General features: G+C 31.9%; 1 protein-coding gene across 43 annotated transcripts in view; it reads left to right on the forward strand.

Annotated features, from left to right (window-relative positions):
- Positions 1 to 20222, forward strand: part of Trpm (transient receptor potential cation channel, subfamily M) — a 403692-nt gene that overhangs the window by 357518 nt on the left and 25952 nt on the right. For 19 of the 43 annotated variants that reach the window (XM_073992979.1, XM_073992972.1, XM_073992985.1 and 16 more), the window contains 3 exons: positions 8041 to 8097; positions 10434 to 10472; positions 15521 to 15667. In XM_073992979.1, coding sequence (XP_073849080.1) covers positions 8041 to 8097; positions 10434 to 10472; positions 15521 to 15667 — 243 coding nt within the window. The remainder of the gene's footprint in view (positions 1 to 8040; positions 8098 to 10433; positions 10473 to 15520; positions 15668 to 20222) is intronic. The other 24 variants (XR_012408366.1, XR_012408365.1, XM_073992998.1 and 21 more) reach the window with 2 other exon arrangements.

The following is a 20222-nucleotide window of genomic DNA, read 5'->3' on the forward strand; positions in this document are numbered from 1 at the left end:
CTCACGTTCGTGTTTATTAAATAAAGAATAAAGTTAAGGCAATTTAAAAATTGTTTCCCGAATAACAACAAACATAAGTGAAAATATTATTTTTCTCAAGAAAACTTCTGTAGTTATGGCAACATTCTTAATTTTACCCACGTCAAATGTGCACCTCTTCTAAGCAACCATGTTTAATTGTTTATTGTCCTTTTGTATATTAACTGTATATTAGGGATAATATGCGTGTGTATATGTTTGATTTTAACCCAAATCCAATTGTATAATAATGTGTATCTATGTACGTAAAAGTTTACTAATTACCTAAAACACATCCCGTTGTTGTCGTGATTATGTGTCCGTGCCTATTATCAGTTAAGTTTTTGTTTTCCTATTTTATTCAATTTATTTTCATTAGCTATGTAGGTGTTTGACAAATTGAATTTTGTTATTGTTTTGTTAATGGATTTTTTTGGGTTTAAATCATATCTACCGACAGCAGTGAAAAATAAAGTTTTTTTTGGGGGCAAATGTATATTTAGCGATACAATTTAACTGATATCCGTCTATGTTACATCAGATAGGGATTGTAAACAAATGTATTAACGAAAATTATATTTACGCGTGTCATAGTTTCTTTGTTGTTATTGTAAATCAATTTTATAGTTAAAAAGGGTGAAATATGATAATTTATTATTGCTATTTCTCCATTGTTCTTATTTCGGTTATTGTAAAACGTTGCAATTTTCAGTAGTGGGATTTTGTAATTTTTCAAAATTGACAGCAGCTATGGTATCGATATTTCATATAGACAAATTTATTTTGGTGGCTAACTTACCAACTATTGTCAGTAATTCTGACAGTAATAAGTTGGAAAATCACACTACAGATTTGCAAAACGAAAGTATATCGCTCTAAGAGTGACATAACTCGAAAAATACGTTGAGTTACCAATATATATTTTTTGGACTTTATCTTGTGTCAAAAACAAAAACGAGTTACAACTTATTTTCTAGGAGTTTTGTAAAAATATACAAAAAAATTTTAGTTTTTTTATTTTATTCGACCTTTTTCATTCAATTTGGAAATAATAAGAGGTTTGTCGAGCTTGAGGTCATTACACTTGTTTATTTTATTTCTTCATTTACTCCCTGTAATAATAAAACATAAATATTTATAATGTTTTGTAGATTAGCCCCTGATGATGCAATTAAATAATTGCGAAATATTGGGAATAAATGAAGAAATAAATTAAACAAGTATAATACTTTAAGCTCGACAAACCTCTTATTATTTCAAAATCTACAAAAAAGTTTTTTGAGTTTATGAAACACTTCAAATCGTGCTTAATATTGCACAAAAATTTAGCACTGATATCTGGCTAGCTTTTTACAAAAGATGGGCCAGGTGGTTATTTTATTTTTCTGTAATAATCTTTTTAAATTGGGAAGTCAAATTTCAATCGGCAACTTAAAACAAACACTTTTTTCAAAACTTTTTTTTTGATGTGACACTCTTTGAGTAAATGAGCGATACGATAATTACTTTATATAAATTATTGATAATTTGTTTTTAATTTAAAAATTTGTAATAAATTGATTTAAGTGTCATATACTTTACACCTGTGATTAGGGAAATACGGGCATAAAAAAAAATCATGAGAAAATATGTATCACGTAGATTACTTTTATGAAATATTAATATATTTATGGTGTCAAAGTTTTCAAATTTTATTTCTGTATATTTTCATTCGGTTTTATAGACTATGTATTTAGACCATTCGAATTTTTAATATTTTTTTGGACAATGGACTTTGCAACTTAATAATAATTTACTATCTAAATATTTATAAAATACTTTTTTTGACTTTTTGGCATTATTTAAATGATATCCCCTTTTGATTTGCTCGGAGTGAAGAGAAATTTTCACAAGCTTAAATATAGTAAAATTGAGTTTTAAATAAACTATTATTTTCACACGACTGTGCACTTCCATAATTATCGTCGTATGCCATTGCTATGAAAATCTATTCAATTGACATGTTCATGTAAATATGTATTGCTGATGAGATTTGTATGTTTGTTCCCTTTTCAATTCCATTTCAAATAAAGTACAAATTGTTACAACTTGATTTGGCATCACCATCCCCAAATTATAGTTTAGCAAATTCCAACAATGTAAGTTTAGTTATAACAAAACTTGAAATATTTTTATAATTTAATTAGAGTTTTGTGTGTGTATGTTAGCTGCATCTTCATAATTTCAATCGACAGCAATAACTCAAATAAACTAGGTTATGTTTACGTTGCTTAATTAATAAAATTAGTATTGATTTTAAGACACAACACTTCATAAACATCTATAAGGAATTAAATGAAGGTGTAATAATATAACTTGCAAAAGAAATTTACATTGTAAAAGAGATGATATTGGAATTCATATCTTCCAATAGTACCCAGCAAAATTTGAAGGAAGGGGTTCCATGCGATGACGTGATTTCATGGCATCTTTTGCATTGGTTCAAACGAAGTTGTGAAAGATCCGATCTTTTCATTAGCATTTGTGAAAGATCCGATCTTTTCATCAGTATTTGAACCCATCCAAAGGAAGTCGTGAAAGATCCGATCTTTTCATCAGTATTTGAACCCATTCCATCGATCCAATCGATTTATCGATTTATAAATAAATTATTTATATAAATTATCTAAATATAAAAGATTAATTATTTAAAATAGGCTTGATGTTGTCGGAGACTCGAAACCACAACCAACTCTCGTCGTAATAATAATGTCATTGCAAAGGGTTGGTGAAAATGACATGTCAAAGCATTGGTGAAAATGACATGTCAAAGCATTTGGTGTAAATGACATACTTTGGATCCGAAAATGAATAGAATCTTTTGGGGTCCACGCTCAAATAAAATTCATCGATGAAGATGCTAAAAAGATGACATGCCAGATCACTTTCACCCATGATTGAATGGCATCTTTGGCATCGAACATTTTGCTGGGATACCAATAGTATATGTAATGATAAACTTAATCATCTATAATGCTTTATGCGATAATTCAGTACAGCTATAAATATGAATTAATTGGCAGAAGATTTGCTACAGGAAATGATTTTCGTAAATCATGAAAAAGCACATAATATTAAAATATTTTTCGATTAGCGTAGGTATTTTTGTAGCATTTAAGTCAACATCGAAATCAAATATATTAATAACATAACGTACATTCAGAGTTTAATGTGTAACTAAATATAAATAAATGAATTTTCCTAGATTGTATTCGATAAGATGAACAACTTTTAAACAAATATTTATTTTATTTGTTTTTATCATCGATACTTTTTCTTATCACCAGGATACATATATGTCCAAAAACTTCAATGTTATCTCAACAAATAAACGCAACTAACCTTATTTTAATGTACCAAACAAAATTTTTCCAAAATAATAAATTAACTGGAGATGATTCATTGTAAAAAAAAATTGTTAAATACATCAGACATATAAGAAAAACTTGCACCATATTCAACTCCCGTTCCTTAACTGTCATATATGAGTTTGAATATGCTGAAATATTGATTGGAAACTAAATGGATCTGAATATGTGGTTTTATTCATTTCGGCGATATAAAGTGCAAACCATTTAAAAATACTCTTTTAAATTAATTAACTTCACTTCATTCGTTCTTCTGTAGAGAACCCACCATTTCCTCCTTTAAAATATAATTTTTTTGATTCGATACTAACAGCAGACCTTAAAGATGATGTCATAATATCAGTATGGTAAAATTATAAGTTTAATAGGTTTCACCTGTATTGAGATTCTCGCACTGATTGTTATACAACCTCTGACTTGTAATTTTTTTCCCGCCGTTTGAATGGGGAATCGTTCGATCGAGTTGACACCTGTAAGCATATTTGGATGTATTACTTGAAGTTTTCTAATAAGATGATCGATCAGTCTTCCAGTTCAGAGTCCTAAGGCCTAATCGGCGAACACGTTTTCCACATTAGAATAATGAATCAAATATTTTTCAAAAAAAAAAAAAAACAACAAATTTGTTAGTAGTTTGAATCAATTTTAGTTCGAATCATCTTACTGAAACAGGTCATATGTCATATACAACCTCTCTGACAATCAATCTTTGGTTAAAATATTTTGTATTTTTTAACACTTTTGGCTTATTATTTATCGGTAAACCATAATTTTAAATAAGGTACATTTAATATTGCACTGCACCGTGATTATTCCTATTGCTAATATCAGATCGAACTTCTTAAGGGAAGGACGAGAGGTTGGTTCTTCGTTTGAAGACGATTGGACACATGACTTTGGCAACTTCGTATGAGGTGGCACAAAGGTGGCTTGACCGAGTAATCAATTGCAACATCAGGTGACTCCTATCCGTGACGCGCCATTTCATACGCATTTTCTTTTCTTCAATGTTGAAATGACCTGGGACCTGACATAATGCTACGATTAATTTCCAATCGATTTGACTGAAAATTTGTATTTTGGTTTTATAGTCCCAAAGAATTTTGAATTCTCAGACCAGTTTTTATAATATGATGAAGTCCTCATATCATGGTACACCCAAGTCCATGTTCAGAACCTGTTTGGTATTCGAAATAGAGGTAATGAATGATATATAATGATGATATATCATCGCCTCCATTTGGAATTTTCACCACCTAGACAATACCGGTTGGGAACGTGGACTTGGAATGTACCGTTATATGTGGGCATTGCTGTTTTTTAGTTACTCGAAATCAGGGTATACCCTTATATGCGGGAATGCATCAAAAAGTGCACCGACATGACCCATTTTTTGTACCTAAGCATCTATATGTAACGCAAAGGTTTCTATCAAATTTCAAAGCTTTGTCTTTAATATTGCAAATTATACCGCTAAATTTTGCCGATCCATTGCCTTCGGTTAAGGCTAAATATATAAGCGTCCCTAAAAAAGTTTGGGAATTTCCCACACCAGATTGACTGCAGGTCGTTCTTGCAATCCAAAACTGCCTCAGACTTTATAGAGTAGTACCTTAGTGAGTAACTTAACGGCCGCTTGACTATCGACGTAGATTGTCACCGGTTCATCGAGGTTCACCTGTTCTACACCTTTTTCAGATGTAATTCGAAACATTTCAAATGTAGTTCGAATTATTCCATTTGTAATCGAATTTTTCAATATGTAACTCGAATTATTGCTTTTGTGATTCGAATTATTCCATTTGAAATTCAAATTATTTTATTTGCATTTTTATTACATTGTAATATTTCCAAATCGGGTGCCACCGTGGTGCAATGGTATGCACACCCGACTTGCACGCTAAAGGTCGTGAGTTTGATTCCCAGGCCAGGCAACATCAAATTTTCAACGGTGGCAAAATACCCCTCAGTGATGTTGGCGACATTTCCTGAGTATTTTAGCCATGTAATACTTCTCTACAAGTAGTGTCTTAAGACACGCCGTTCGGACTCGACAATAAACAGTAGGTCCCATATCATTGAGCTAATACGAATCAGGGTGCACTCATTGATATGACAGAAGTCTCCCTTGTCCCATCTGAGATGTTTGTGAAACAATTATTATTATTATATTATAATATTTGCAAATCGAATTGTTTTATTTATAAATCGAATGTTTTCGTTTTTAATTCGAATTATTCTATTTGCAATTCGAAACATTTTATTTGTATCACCGTCCGACAATTTTCCAAAAATGTTGTTACACTTGAAACGGACTATATACGTTTGTAATTCGAATCATTTCATTTGTAATTCGAATTGTTTTATTTGTAATTCTATTTGTTCCATTTGAAATTCGAAACAAAAAATTACAACATTTTTGATTCCATTGCTTTTATATTATTTGGCTTTTCAAAATACACTGTCCAACAGCCAAAATTACACTTGAACCGGACTATATATGTTTGAAAATATAGGCAAAATGGAGTATAACGGTATTTTTAATTTTTCGTTTTCTCATCGTTTTGACATTTTAGAGGTCAAACAAATTTTAAAGGTCAAAATTTTTCAAAAAAATATTTTAAACACTTGTAATCGTCGTACGATGCTGGTATTGGTGTCATATTAAAGAGGAGAGTATAGGCTTTATATAATAATTATGAATTATTGCAATCCAGGTTAAAAGGATATCAAAAATATCCTTAAAAAATTAAGTCAAAAGTGAACATTTTGGCAGGCGCATATCTCCTAAACCGCGAAGAACTTTATTTTGCTCATGGAGGCAAAGTTGTAGCTCTTGTCATAAAGAACATCAAATGAAATCCACCAAACCCCATTTTCAAGGTCTAAATCGCCAAGGTCAAACCCCTAGAACAAGTTATAGAAGATGATGAAGATGAGGTTTGGTGGATTTCATGTGTCCAGAATTTATATTTTTTATGACAAGAGCTGCAACTTTGCCTCCATGAACAAATTAAAATTCAAAACGATGAGAAAACGAAAAATTAAAAGTACCATTATACTCCATTTTGCCTATTTTTTCAAACGTATATAGTCCGGTTCAAGTGTAATTTTGGCTGTTGGACAGTGTATTTTGAAAAGCCAAATATAAAACCAATGGAATCAAAAATTTTGTAATTTTTTGTTTCGAATTTCAAATGGAACAATTCGAATTACAAATAAAACAATTCGAATTACAAATGAAATGATTCGAATTACAAATGGAATAATTCTAATTACAAATAGAAAAATTCGAATTACGAATAAAAAAATAGTAATTTCAAATGGAATAATTCGAATTACAAATGGAATAATTTGAATTGCAAATAGAATAATTATAATTACAAGGAATAATTCGAATTAAAAAGGAATTCTCGAATAACAATTGTTTCGATTTACAAATGGAAAAATCGAATTACAAATGAAATGTTACGAATTACAACTGAAATGTTTTGAATTACATTTGAGCCATCAGTAGAAAGCTTAGAGCCATCGGTAGAAATCTGTAGATGTTGACTGTTGTGGGTCCGGGACTCTTTGTCGCGCTCACAGATCATTTGTTCTGATTTATTTTTATTGATTCCCTCGAGTAGTTCTCGATAGTAGTTCTATATTTCGTAGGATCGCAAATTCCTCGTATTCGGAACCGCTTCATATATTAAGCTCTTTGAGCCAATGGCCACTCTTAGATGCCAGTTCCTGCACTACGAGATCTAATGGGCGGAGATCCAGTAGCACATTTAGGAAAGGCTGTGGAGTGCTCATCGTACCACCAGTGATTCGAATTGATGCATTAGTTTAGATACGGTGTCTTGTTCATAGCATTCCACCACACCAGAGTTCCATAGGGAAGAGTTGGGCGTTAATGGGCTAATGGATAATCTATGGTCTCAGTCCACAGCTCCTGCCAATGTAATTCTTTCATGATTACAATAAACGTTAAAAATGTTATATGGGGCAACATGTGGCAGATTCGCTTGGACGATCTTTATGTAGCATCTATAAAATCGGCGCATCAGCGACGAAACTGTCCCATGATACCCTATACCCTATCTGTATAAAAAAGTAAAGTTTTAATTGGTTATTATGTCTAATAGCGTTCGTCTGCGCTTTTGATATCTTCTTATATTTTGAAAGAAACCATGATAGTTTCTGTACAACCTCTCTTATAAAAATGTAAAGCCTCTCACTTTTGTAAGAAAAAATATTTACATTTATTTTTTTGAATTTTAGTTGCTTTATTTCAGACACGTAGTTGTGTCTGTCAATTTTTATTTTTGCTTTTGCTTTAGTACGTGTAAAACGAAGATATGTATATGTATGTATCACTTAAGGACACAGACATTTTCTAACTGACTTTGTCAATAAAACCATAAATGGTCTGCAAAACAATCCTCTCTGTTTGTCTTTAATAAATATTTGGTATAAAAATGGTAGTATTGGATTGATTGATATGTTGCATTAGTTAATAGAAATGTGAATGAATGATTAACTCATTAATTGTTTGCTTAAAAAATGAAGACTGAAATGAAAATGTTGATTGATATCGTGAAACTCCGCATTAAAACCTTTGCAGGCACTTTTGGCGGACACATATTCATTGCGTGACACCAAAGTTCATGAAAACGGAAAAGTGAGTAAAATGCATTTTTTATTTCACTACATCTCACATATATCATAATTTAAGATTTTTTGTCACAAAAAAAACACAACATCACACATAAATTACAAAAAAAATAAGAAAACACACATTATTTCTTGGTATTGGCAATTTTATGTTCCTTTCATTTAAATCTATTTTCTTAATAATGTTTCGAACTCTGGCAGAAGTACTTTTTTATACTTTATTTCTTTAATATACAACAAAATGAGAAAGAAAACACAACTCAGCACTCTTTGTAACACCAGAAAACACTATTATTATTCAATTCCCCACCAGCGTAAAAGTAATATAACATAGCTTCTGGTAGAATATCGTATTCGTAGATATCATCTTCAAATAAATCAATTAAATAAATTTTAGACAAAAATCGTTCTCAATTAAATTTATCTACGAACGTTTTTACACAATATATCATATATGCAGCCAACAATATTTTGCAGGGTTGCGAATACAAAAATACACTTAAAACATCTTGAAGAATCTAATTTGTGCGAGTATTAAGTGTTTTACATCGGGCCATCCATCATTTTCAAACATTTATTATTTCTTCAAACAATTTCTTTCTTTCTTCCAATAAAATATTTGTTCACCTTGGTCATATTATGTGTCCATATGCATAGATCGATCCATGATTTGTGCGATTTGAACAACTATGTTTAAGCTTCAATAAAATACTTTTATCCATGAATGACAATACATAAAGTGATACATAATAACAAATGTCATCATTTGAATAATCGAATTTTATATGGCAAAGAAATATTGCTAGTAACACTGTGCAACAAGGTTTTTGTGCGGTAGAATATTCCTTTCGGAGATGAAAGCCCTTGGTGAGTATATTAAGAACCCAAAAGGAAATTTTCTTTATAGGTCAAGTTTCTGAGATATGGCGTGATGGATGTTTTGATTTTTCCCCTATAATGCTTGAGAAAATATGTAGCTTTATATCTCTGTTTGGCGTTATTTTTTGAGATTACATGTCTTGAGTCAAATCGAATGCCGAATATTTTTGTAGAACATTTTATCCTTGTAATTCAATTCTTCCCATGTCCTTTTCGTCCTTTCTTTCTTGAACCAAAGTAAAAGTACCATAAGAAGGGATTTTACAGCATCCAAATATTCTAAAAAAATTTTGCTGAGACAAATTTAGGTACGGTTCTCATTGACAGCTAATCGAAATTGTCCCATTTTCATGGTCCTTTTTGAAATTTACCTTGTTTTAGTTTAGAAAAAAAATATTTTTTTGTGTTTTTGCATATTCTGTATATTCCAACAAACAATAAATAACAAGTATACAAAAACGCAAAACATAATTTTTTCTGAACAAAAACAAGGTAAATGTCAAAAAGGACAACGAAAACTGGAAAAAATTGATTAGCTGTCAATGAAAATCGAACCTAAAATTTTCTCAGCAACATTTTTGTAGAATGTTTGGATGCTGTAATATCCCATCATGTGGTACTTTTACTATGGTTCAAGAAAGAAAGGACGAAAAGGACATCGGAGGAATTGAGTTGCAAGGATAAAATGTTCTACAAAAATATTCGGCATTCGATTTGACTTGATATATGTAATCTCAAAACGAAGCTTCAATAACGCCAAACAGAGATATAAAGCTATTTTCTCAAGCTTTATAGGGGAAAATTCATCACGCGATATCTCAGAAACTTGACCTATAGCGAAAATTTCCTTTTGGGTTCTTAATATACTCGCAAGGACTTTCATCTCCAAAAGGAATTTTCAACCGCACAGACCGTGAGTTCCAATTTGTGTCACAGTGTAATCAAATTATAAATATTGTAAATATCAGTAATTACTATTTCTATTAAATAGAAAACTGTGAAGTTCATTCATTTAAAATTGATAAAGCAGATTAACACTTGCTTATTGATTGCTTTGTATTCTACTATTGTTATTATTTTAATAAGAAGGAGGAGGGAAAAGGTGCTTTCATTCATAACGTCTTATCTTCATCATCGCTAGAAAGTTTGTCGGGCAAATATTGTTGGCTGCAACATGTAAACTTGTAGTGGAAAGGTTGTTTCATAAAGGTTTAGTATTTTTGTAATTTAGCGATTAATACATTCACAGCTATTTGATTTACAGAACAATAAATACCCGTATGTAATAATTTAAGCAACAAAACCAAATACATTTTGCAACTAATGAAAGAGAACACTTGATGATGAATGAAATCAAACTCTATTTAACTTTTTTAAAGGACATTATTTTAAATATTTGTTTTCTTCAAATGTCTGTACGCCTATTTAGATTTGAATTCATATCACCCAACTGATTAATTTCAGGTTAATCTCACTGCCGGAGCGGAAGAACCCCCCTCCAAAGTTAGTTTACGTAACATTTTCTTTCTTCCTATCTCTCTCTATTTAGATATTGTCTCTAAGCTTGTAGTTTTAGAATTGCTCTCTAAATGCACTCTACATTTAGCACTGCTTTCAAGAAAAGTAAAATTATAATATATTTTTAACTTATATTTTAAATTAGATTTCTGTATAAAGTCTAAATTTTGTGAATTCTATTTGCAATTTAATATTTGAAAGAAATACAATTCATATTTAAAAAATATATTTTGGATTCAATATTATTGTAGAAAAATTCATGTATGGCGTTTATAACAAATTTTAGTCATCATTGCTTAAAGCATTGCTATTATTCCATTTATTGTTTCCATTTTCACATTACCAACTTCCACGACCATTTAGGAAATTAATGGTCATTATTTTTTCTCGAATTCAGAGAAAAATCCTGGAGATCAAAGCATCATAATTGGGAATTATTTTCAATCAGTAATTTCATTTTCATCATATCGAATGAAGCAGCCCTTATTTTCCTGGTCATAATTTTTTTAAAGGGTTCTCCATTATGATTCCATGACTTTTATACACATCGTCCGAGAGAGGACTTTAATGTGTTATTCGCTATTACATTTCGTCGAAATGTTACCACACAGGTTTCGTATGAGGCAGTAACTCGACCAGAAATTGATAATTTTATCTGGAAAAATCGAATGCCGACTACACAACCGAAACAATTTTTTTTCAAAAAAGGTATGATACGTTATGTTCGACCCGGTCGAAATTTCTATAGCATTCACCACGAACTATATTAAAGTGAATACGGACATTTAGTTTTCCTTCGTACTATGCTAGTACTATGCTCTTCTTTTATACCCCCATCGCAGACTTAATAAACATTCAGCCATGTGGGTTTGATAACCACGCTAAAACCTTTAAAATACCGAAAATCAGTGGTTTCCGTTCTAAGGGGGCTATATGAAGACATGGACCTATACCTACAAATTTCAAATGCCCCCAATGAAGACCACATTTCAGCCATTTTGGCTCGATAATGTGGCTAAAACCTTAAAATCCCGAAAATCGGTACACCCCGTTTTATATGGGGCTGTATCAAAACGTGGACTAATATAGCCCATTTTCAATACCAAATATCCCAGGAGTAATATAAACTTCTGTACTATTAAATATTGCGAGCTGTATCTTGATTTCAACAAACGGACGAATGGACAGACGCACATGGTTATATCAACTTAGAACTTTATCCTGATCAATAATATATATACGAGTAATTTTTTATAATTTCGATGTGTTACAAACGGACTAAAAATGTTAATTATACCTTCCATAATATGGTGCAGGTTATATCAAAACATATTTTATTAGGAGTGTGGTGTGGAATTATGAATTTACCACAAAATTTAGTTGTTTTTTTTTTAATTTTGGGGCCAGTCAATAGTGACTTCGTTGTAAAGGTGATATTTTCTACTTTCCTTGCCAGGTTTTGCTTTCGATATACACACCTCTTACAGAAGAGAGATATTCGCTTTAAAATAAAACGTTGGCCTTTTCTGATTATTATCCGACCATTCCCAAAATCAATAGGTTTTTTCCTCTGTGGGACCCCCATTAACACCCAAAATTTGACGTGACGATACAATTAAAATTGCAACGTGTAGCGTGATTGCAAACAAAAATTAAAAAATGGGATGTATTACAGACTATTGCGATGTCTCGTTATTTGGCCACCTACGTCAACCTACTTTGCATCATTGTAAAGGTGGGATTTTCCATTTTCATAGTCAGCCTTTGTTTTAGGAAGTTCCCCAACCAAAGCTGTGATATTTGTCATTTTTATTAAAATCGCAAAAATAAATAAGTTGTGTTCTATTAGCGGCTATTGCGATATCTTCGTTGTTTGACCACCTACGACAACTTACGTTACATCGTTGCAAAGGGGATATTTTCTACTTTCATTTTTCTCCAAATAGGTTTTTGCCCATTCCGACCCCTGAAGATTATCCGCCAATCACCAAAATCAATAGGCTTCTTCCCCTTCGGGACCTTCATCAACACCCAAAATATGGTGACGATTGGATTAAAATTCCGACCTGTAGCGTGATTACAAGGTTTAGATGGACAGACGGACACACATAGCCAGATCGACTCAGCTCGTCGAGACATTCATTTTGGTATATATATATGTATGGGTCTACGATGATTATTTCGATGCGTTACAAACTTTTTGTCCAAAACCAACTTATAATACCCTCCCCACCTAGTGGTGTAGGATATAACAATACGCCCAAAAGCCCTTCATATGCGATAGAAAGAAGACTTATGCTTCTGTATTTGGCAAATATCTGTCTTGTTTCCTTTCTTGTACACAGGATATAGCAGACTGAGGTTTCCATCATTGGCTATGCGTTCATCCAGCCAAATTTTGTTATTAGCCTCGTTCGCGATTGTCTGTGTTTTTAAAAGATTTTCAGTACACTTTCTGTATCACTTATCAGATTCCATTCATGTATTTGTAGGAAAATGGTCCTGCGCCATGGCCATCACTCTTGTGTTTTATCCCCTGTTAAAATATTCGGGCTTCATTCTGACTTTTGTACATAACGAGTTTCTCGCGTTCAAGTTCTCCTATAACGATAAATAAATCAATGAAATATCTACAGGCAAAACGATATACAATAAATCAGAATAGTTTTTCCAACAACTACAAATATATTTGAATTAAAGAATTTGAATCGAAAACAAGCAAGAACGGCGTTAAGTTCGGCCAGGCCGAAATTGTTATACCCTGCAGCACGAGTTGTATTGAAGTAAAATTAAACAATTAGTTTCTTTTCGTTAATGAAAAAGATTAAAACCAAATTTCAGCAAGTTCCATAAAACGATGTGCGTACCATGGGGGCTATATAAAAACGTCGATCTATACCTACAAATTTCTGGGGGAAAGTTTTAGACTCAATTTCCGATATTTCAGCAAAACCTTGAAAATACCGAAAATCAAGAGGTAAGCTTCTATGGGTGACATAGGAACCTGTGGACCTATACGTGTAATTCTTTTCTGGAATATTTTATAACCCCATGTAAGACTAAATAACAAATTTCAGTCTTTATGCGCGATATTGACGTCACAACCTTCAGAGTTACGAAAATCGGGAGGTACCGTTCTATGGGAGCTATATCGAAATGTGGACATGTACCGACGAATTTCAGTCAGAAAGTCTTTCACCTCCCACAAAGACTAAATACCAAATTTCAGACATTTCGGTGGGTTGCTGTAGCCACAACCTTCAAAATACCGAAAATCGGGAGGTACCGTTCTATGGGGGCTATACTATGGCGTGGACCTGTACCAACAAGTTTCATATGGAATGTTTAATAACCCAAATGAATACCAAGTACCAAATTTCATACATTTCGGTGGAATATTGAGGCCACAAACTTCAAAATAACGAAAATAGGGAGGTACCATTCTATGCGGGCTATACTAAGGCGTTGACCTGTACCGACAAGTTTCTGGGGTAAAGTTTTATAGCCCCAACGAAAACTAAATACCAAATGTAAGCCATTTCGGTGGATTATTGTGGCCACAACCTTCAAAATACCGAAAATCGGGAGGCACCGTTCTATGGGGCCTATATGAAGGCGTAGGCCTATAGCGATAAAATTATGGGGAAAAGTTTTATACACCCAACGAAAACTAAGTACCGAATTTCAGCAATTTCGGTGTGATAATGAAGCTAAAGCCTTCAAAATACCGAAAATCGGGTGGTACCGTTCTATAAAAACGTGGACCGATATAGCCCGTTTGCAATACCAAACATCCTAGGAGTAATAGAAACTTCTATACCAAAGTACCAAGCTATATTTTACAAAATTCTAGCTGTATCTTGATTTCAACAGACGGAAGGACGGGCGGACGGACGGACAGACGCACATGGTTATATCGACTTAGAATTTTACCCTGATCAAGAATATATGTACTTTATAGGGTCTCCGATGAATATTTCGATGTGTTACAAACGGAATGACAAATTTAATTACACCCTCCATATTATGGTAGAGGAAATGGAATGTATTCAAAAAGACTAGTCACGGAGTTTCTTAAATAAATATTGAACAGCGGTCAGAAAACTAAAGTTTTACTAGTTCAGGATGAGGAAGTACTTCCTCCCGTTTTATATAAAAAATGTTAAAAATATTCTAACAAATGCTTCTCTTGATTCATGCAAAATACGCGATCAAGATGCGTAATAGCAGTGACACATCCTTGTAAAAAAGTTGTCGTCCGGAATCTCTTTACTCATGTTTCAACTAGTTTGTTGGCATTAGACAATTTTAACGCGTGAATGCGTCGTTATGAGGGTCAAATTCCCCGAGGATTGCAATTCTAATATCAACAAATTATATGGTTTGTTTTGATTCGAAATGCGTATTTTTTATTACAATTTGTACGTATTTCGACAAAATCTATTTCGTTCGTACGCATATGATTCATATGTTCAGCTGTACCGTTTACTTCGAACCATTTTCATTGCAAGTACATTTCATTTCAATGAAGTTATTTATACTCAGCCTTTTCTAATAATGAATTTGTTTTTTTAAACTTCAATCCATGCATCGAAATATAGTTAAAAAATAGCGATTATGTTTCAGATTTTCTACAATTCAACATTTATAATTGTGCTTCTTTAATTGATATAGCATGTGATACTTTGACTTAGTATTGAAAAAAATATTCTTCATACTATTATGTTTAAGTGAATGTTAACTGCGTGTGTTTACATCAAAATCATTTAATATGGTATTTGGGTCATTTGTTTTTCATTCCTTCCACTTCAATAGTCAAAGAAAAAAATATTTATATTTGTAAATAATATTTGCTTCAATGTACCATATTCATATATATGTACATGTATTTGTTACAGCTTGTGCTAAGTGAATTTTACTGCATTTTCTATTATTATATTATAATAATTAACTCATTTCTTATTTTATATTTTAATATGTTTTTCCCTATTTATGCCACGGTGATGACAACACACAAATTATCAAAACAAAAGGTATCACTGACAGACTCTGATCCGTCACAATTTCGTGATTTCTTTCACAACACCGACTATGAAATAAAACAACACCAGCCACTGCGACTTAAGAAGAAGGTTTATGAATTCTATACAGCACCCATAACAAAATTCTGGGCTGATTCGGTAAGTATTACAAAAACCAAATACCACCAAATATCACTTTGCTACACACCTTATATTAGAATTTAGATAAAGTAATTAAACTACGCAAGTTATGATCCATAATTAGTGACCAATATTGGTCATAGTAATTTGTGTCTTATATCTCATTGGATCGAAAAATATCATATTAAATTTAATTGAGTTTAGCTTATTGAGGTAGCATTAGTTACTATAACATTAAAGTAACTTGTATTCCCGTGCAGCAGCGTTAAAATGTATCCTAGTTTTAGACTGTAGTTTCTAGTCATGCCCAGACCTTACCAATATTTCTATATTATCAAAAATTATGCTAATACCGCCTTCTACAAATCTTATAATTATCTCAAGTGTAATACATTTCCTTATACATTTTTTTGACTTGTTATTGCGATGCGCGCAAAAGTTATAGCAGTTTTTATTCTCATTTAAAGAAAAAATATTAAAAATTGTTTAATTTATTTTTATGAGAAAATTTATGCATAAATCGCTAACAGCATTCCCTATCTATTGACTGATGTTTAAAGATTTACTATTTTTTTTTTTTTTTTATTTTCGCGTAAAATCAGCAAATAATAAAAAACTTGAAGTAAATCCAAATTATCCTGCCCAGAGTCCGTACAAACCTCTAAAAAATAAATTAAAAATATCTAGACAATGCACAGTGTCCAATTTTCCGAAAAACCTGGCCAAAAATCGGGAAAATTTTTTTATCAATTCACACCAAATAGGGTCAAATATTGTTTATAGGATCCCACTGCATGTTGTCATGAAAAAATATATACGTTTCTTGTATAATCAGCGGGTATAAAAACAGGTCAAAGTGACCCTATTTGGCTTTTTTTGTCTCAATATTTAAGTTGTTTATAAAACTATGGTAATATCCAAAATAAACAACGGTTTTTAAATATTTTTTTTGTAACTGTAATGAAAGATACATATGTGAAACGTATTTATTATGTTCAATTTCGCCAATGAAGTGTATGTTCTTTAAAAATTGATGTCCGTACTTGTTGATTTATTTCAAGGTCCATTTTCACAATAAATGATGAAAATAGTTGTGAGTAAGATCATTTCCTGTACATATTTGCACTTTTCGTTTTTATGTGATATTTTGTCTTGCAGATATGTACATATATTCATTGATTCAGAATGTCAGAATATAGTATAGGGTAACTGCCTGGCATTTAGATAAAATTTAGATTTTTGATGTATTCTAGGACTAATAGTAAAATTTTATGGCGCACAAATTTCTAGAATATATTTATCTGATACGATCACATTTTATAGGAGATTTTTCTAAGAAAAATATTCTTCGCATTTTAGTCAGTAAAGTTGCCAAAGGCACCATATACCTAAAGTGCAAGGATTCCAAGTAATCTTAACTCAAATATTTTCAAAACTGGAGAAATTGTAGAAGCTTATTTTAGTTTCTTGGTTTTTTGGACAAATTGATACTGACATTTCTTTGGTAACTAATGCAAATATAGATTTCATTTCGTTGGTAACTTATAGTGAAATTTAGCGGAAAACATTTTTGTCTTCGACGCCATTCTTCTAGAATAATATTTTGTATGACAATTTTGCCAAAACTCACATGAAGTACGGCCTTAACCCTAAAATGTTTAAATTCTGCATATTTCTTGAGTTTAGGTAAGATGTAGAGTTTTGCTGTATTATAGGCCCGATAATAAAAATTAATGGCGAACAAATATGTAGAATATTTTGATCTGATACGATCACATTGTATAGGAGAAGGAACTAAAAAGGCGCCTTCAATGCGGGTAAAATAAAATGAAAAACGAAGCCAGCCACCCAAAAAAAACATAAGAACCCAAGGTTAGGTCAAAATCCATTCATTTTTAGAGATTTGGCCAGGTTTTTCGTAAAATTGGACACTGTGCAATGCATAGAAAATTGTAATATTGTTCGAAATATAATTGTTGGTTCGATTATAAAAATTAGAAAAAATATTTGGGAGTTTTCCAACAATTTCGCTAAAATCCCATAAAATAATGAATGTATTCTGCTAAAACTTCTTCAAGAAATAGGATTTACAATAACGAAAGCTTAGTTCTTACTGTGATAACTTATAGGATAGAAAGTTAAGAATAATATTGAAATTGCAATCATTCAAAAAATAGGAAAAATAAAAAGCCTGTCATTTGCAATTAGTTAAAATCACCTGATGCGCATCCGATTTTGGATACAGCGATTCAATCTCTTTCAATATCTATACATATTTCTATGTTTCAATCAGGATAAAGGATTCCATTTATGTAAAATTTTTGAAAGAAAATCGGGGTTTAGTGCGCAGATTTGTCAAAATATATTTTCGCAGATTTTCCTATTTTCAAGGTATTCAGGGTTTAAAAGCCAGCATCCAAAAACATTAGCATTAGCTGTACACTTCAGCTGCTACACAATATTGACACACACGGCTAAAAAAGCAACCGAACGCATATTTATTTTTGTAAATTTTTGCTTATTTCGCTTTTTACGCCTAATCTTTTTTTGCGTTAGGCATAATCGACAACCACCCTACATATTTAGCAATCGGCTGACCATTCGTAAGAACGAATTAGCATCCTAGGGTGGTTTTTTGATTAGAGTTGCCAACGCAGTAATAAAAAAGGTGTCATTTAATGTCAAAATGCCTCCATCATATGTTTGAACCTAAAGAATACTAATTATTATTGTTTAAAAATAAAAAATATATATTGAACAGCTTCACTAAAAATTCACATGTCCTTTGAACGAAAAGTGGAATTAATTAGATCGTGATTTTTAATGCATTACACTGGTAACCCTGATCTCAAAAACAATTGTTTGCTGAAAACATGGCTAAGCCGTTGAAACTTTGTTGATTATTCTCTTTTCTGATATGTGTTGATCATGTGTGCTGCAAAATATGAGTATGCGTGCCCAATGCTATTTTATTATAGCGACATTATCAAATAGCATTAGCATCGCTAGCAATACTTTTCTGAAATTTGTTGCCACATGTAAACATATTTCTAAGAAATTTTAGCAGGCAAAGCTGCAAATATTCGGTGCTTTTGCTAATATGGCGTTAGCATTTTAAACCCTGGGTATTTATATCCACCGTTTTAGTGGATGGATTCGATCTTGGAACGACTCATTAGATCCGTCGCGTAAAAACACTAAATTCAACAGGGGATCAAACGAAATTGAATGACATTTGTCAAAGTATTTTTTTCAGATGTTCCTATTTTCAAGGTATTTGTATCCACCGTTTTAGTGGACGATTCGATCGCGGAAGGACTCATTAGATCCGTCGCGTAAAACAACGAAATCCACGCGGGAATCAAAGGAAATTGAATTATACTTGTAAATTTTACACTCAAAAAATAGGTATTTTGAGTAAATTTACGCATCTAATATTGGCCTTTGGACTCTTATTACCAGCATGCTGTACGGAGCACACTAATTAGATATGCATTAAACCACGTAAAATGATGAGTTCTCTAATTCTATAATCAGTTGTGAATATCATCTCGTTGCGCGTCCGGATTATTAAAAAAAAAATTCAACAAACCCCGAAATTCAGGCTTCAAAATGTCAGCATCAATTTTACGTAGATGCAGTGGATATATCGAAAAATCATGGATTATTCTTTGATTCTTTCTTTGGGCATGGGTCCATGAAATGTAAGGTTAAGCCAGAAATCGGAAAGGAACATAAAAAACTTGATGGTTCAACCCATTTTTAGAAAGAAATTCTGTCATATTATATAGAATATGTCAAAAGTTTGCAAATTCTGAAAGGGTGAAACTCCGATACATCGATTGTAAAACTTTTTTGGTTTTTACCATATACAAGTTACTTTCTGCATTACCAGTAGCCTGATTTGCCTAATTTGTTATTTCTTACAAATGTTATAAGGCAAAGCTGTTTACTTTACTCTTTACTAAGTAATGAGTACGGTGGTACAGAGCGTGTGTATCCGACTCAAAACCGAAAGTTGTTGAGCACACAACTCACCATCAGTGGGTTTAAATTGAACATAAATTCACCTCAACTGGTCTGATATTAGAACATATTTGTTTAGCTTATTTTTCAACCCCTAGTGGACATAGATTAAGTAGTTATTCATGTCCTTGTAAAAAATGGGTTAATGAGGTGATTTGGAACCCGTTATTTTGTTAAGGGGTTTTTTCTAGGAGGGATTATTTTTCTTTTTTGTTTTTCAAAATAGTCAGGCTTAATGCCGTAGTCGTTGTTTTAATATTTTATTAAAACAACTTTATTTTATTAGTGGGAAAAATTGGCGATATTTGTGTTTTTTCTCACTAATAAATTAAAATAGTTTTAATAAAATATTAAAACAACGACTATGGGATTAAGCCTGACTATTTTGAAAAACAAAATCAGTCATCATCCCAAATAAAAAAATGCCAACCCTCCTGGGATTATTTTTCTTTACTTTTAGGACCTTATTTCAAGTATCCATTCCATTTTAACATTTAACACTTCAATGAAATCGCTTCTTCGAATATAAACCTAATTTACACTGCCA

Source organism: Musca autumnalis, unplaced genomic scaffold, assembly GCF_047663935.1.
Source record: "Musca autumnalis isolate F117 unplaced genomic scaffold, ASM4766393v1 scaffold_5, whole genome shotgun sequence".
Taxonomy (NCBI): domain Eukaryota; kingdom Metazoa; phylum Arthropoda; class Insecta; order Diptera; family Muscidae; genus Musca; species Musca autumnalis.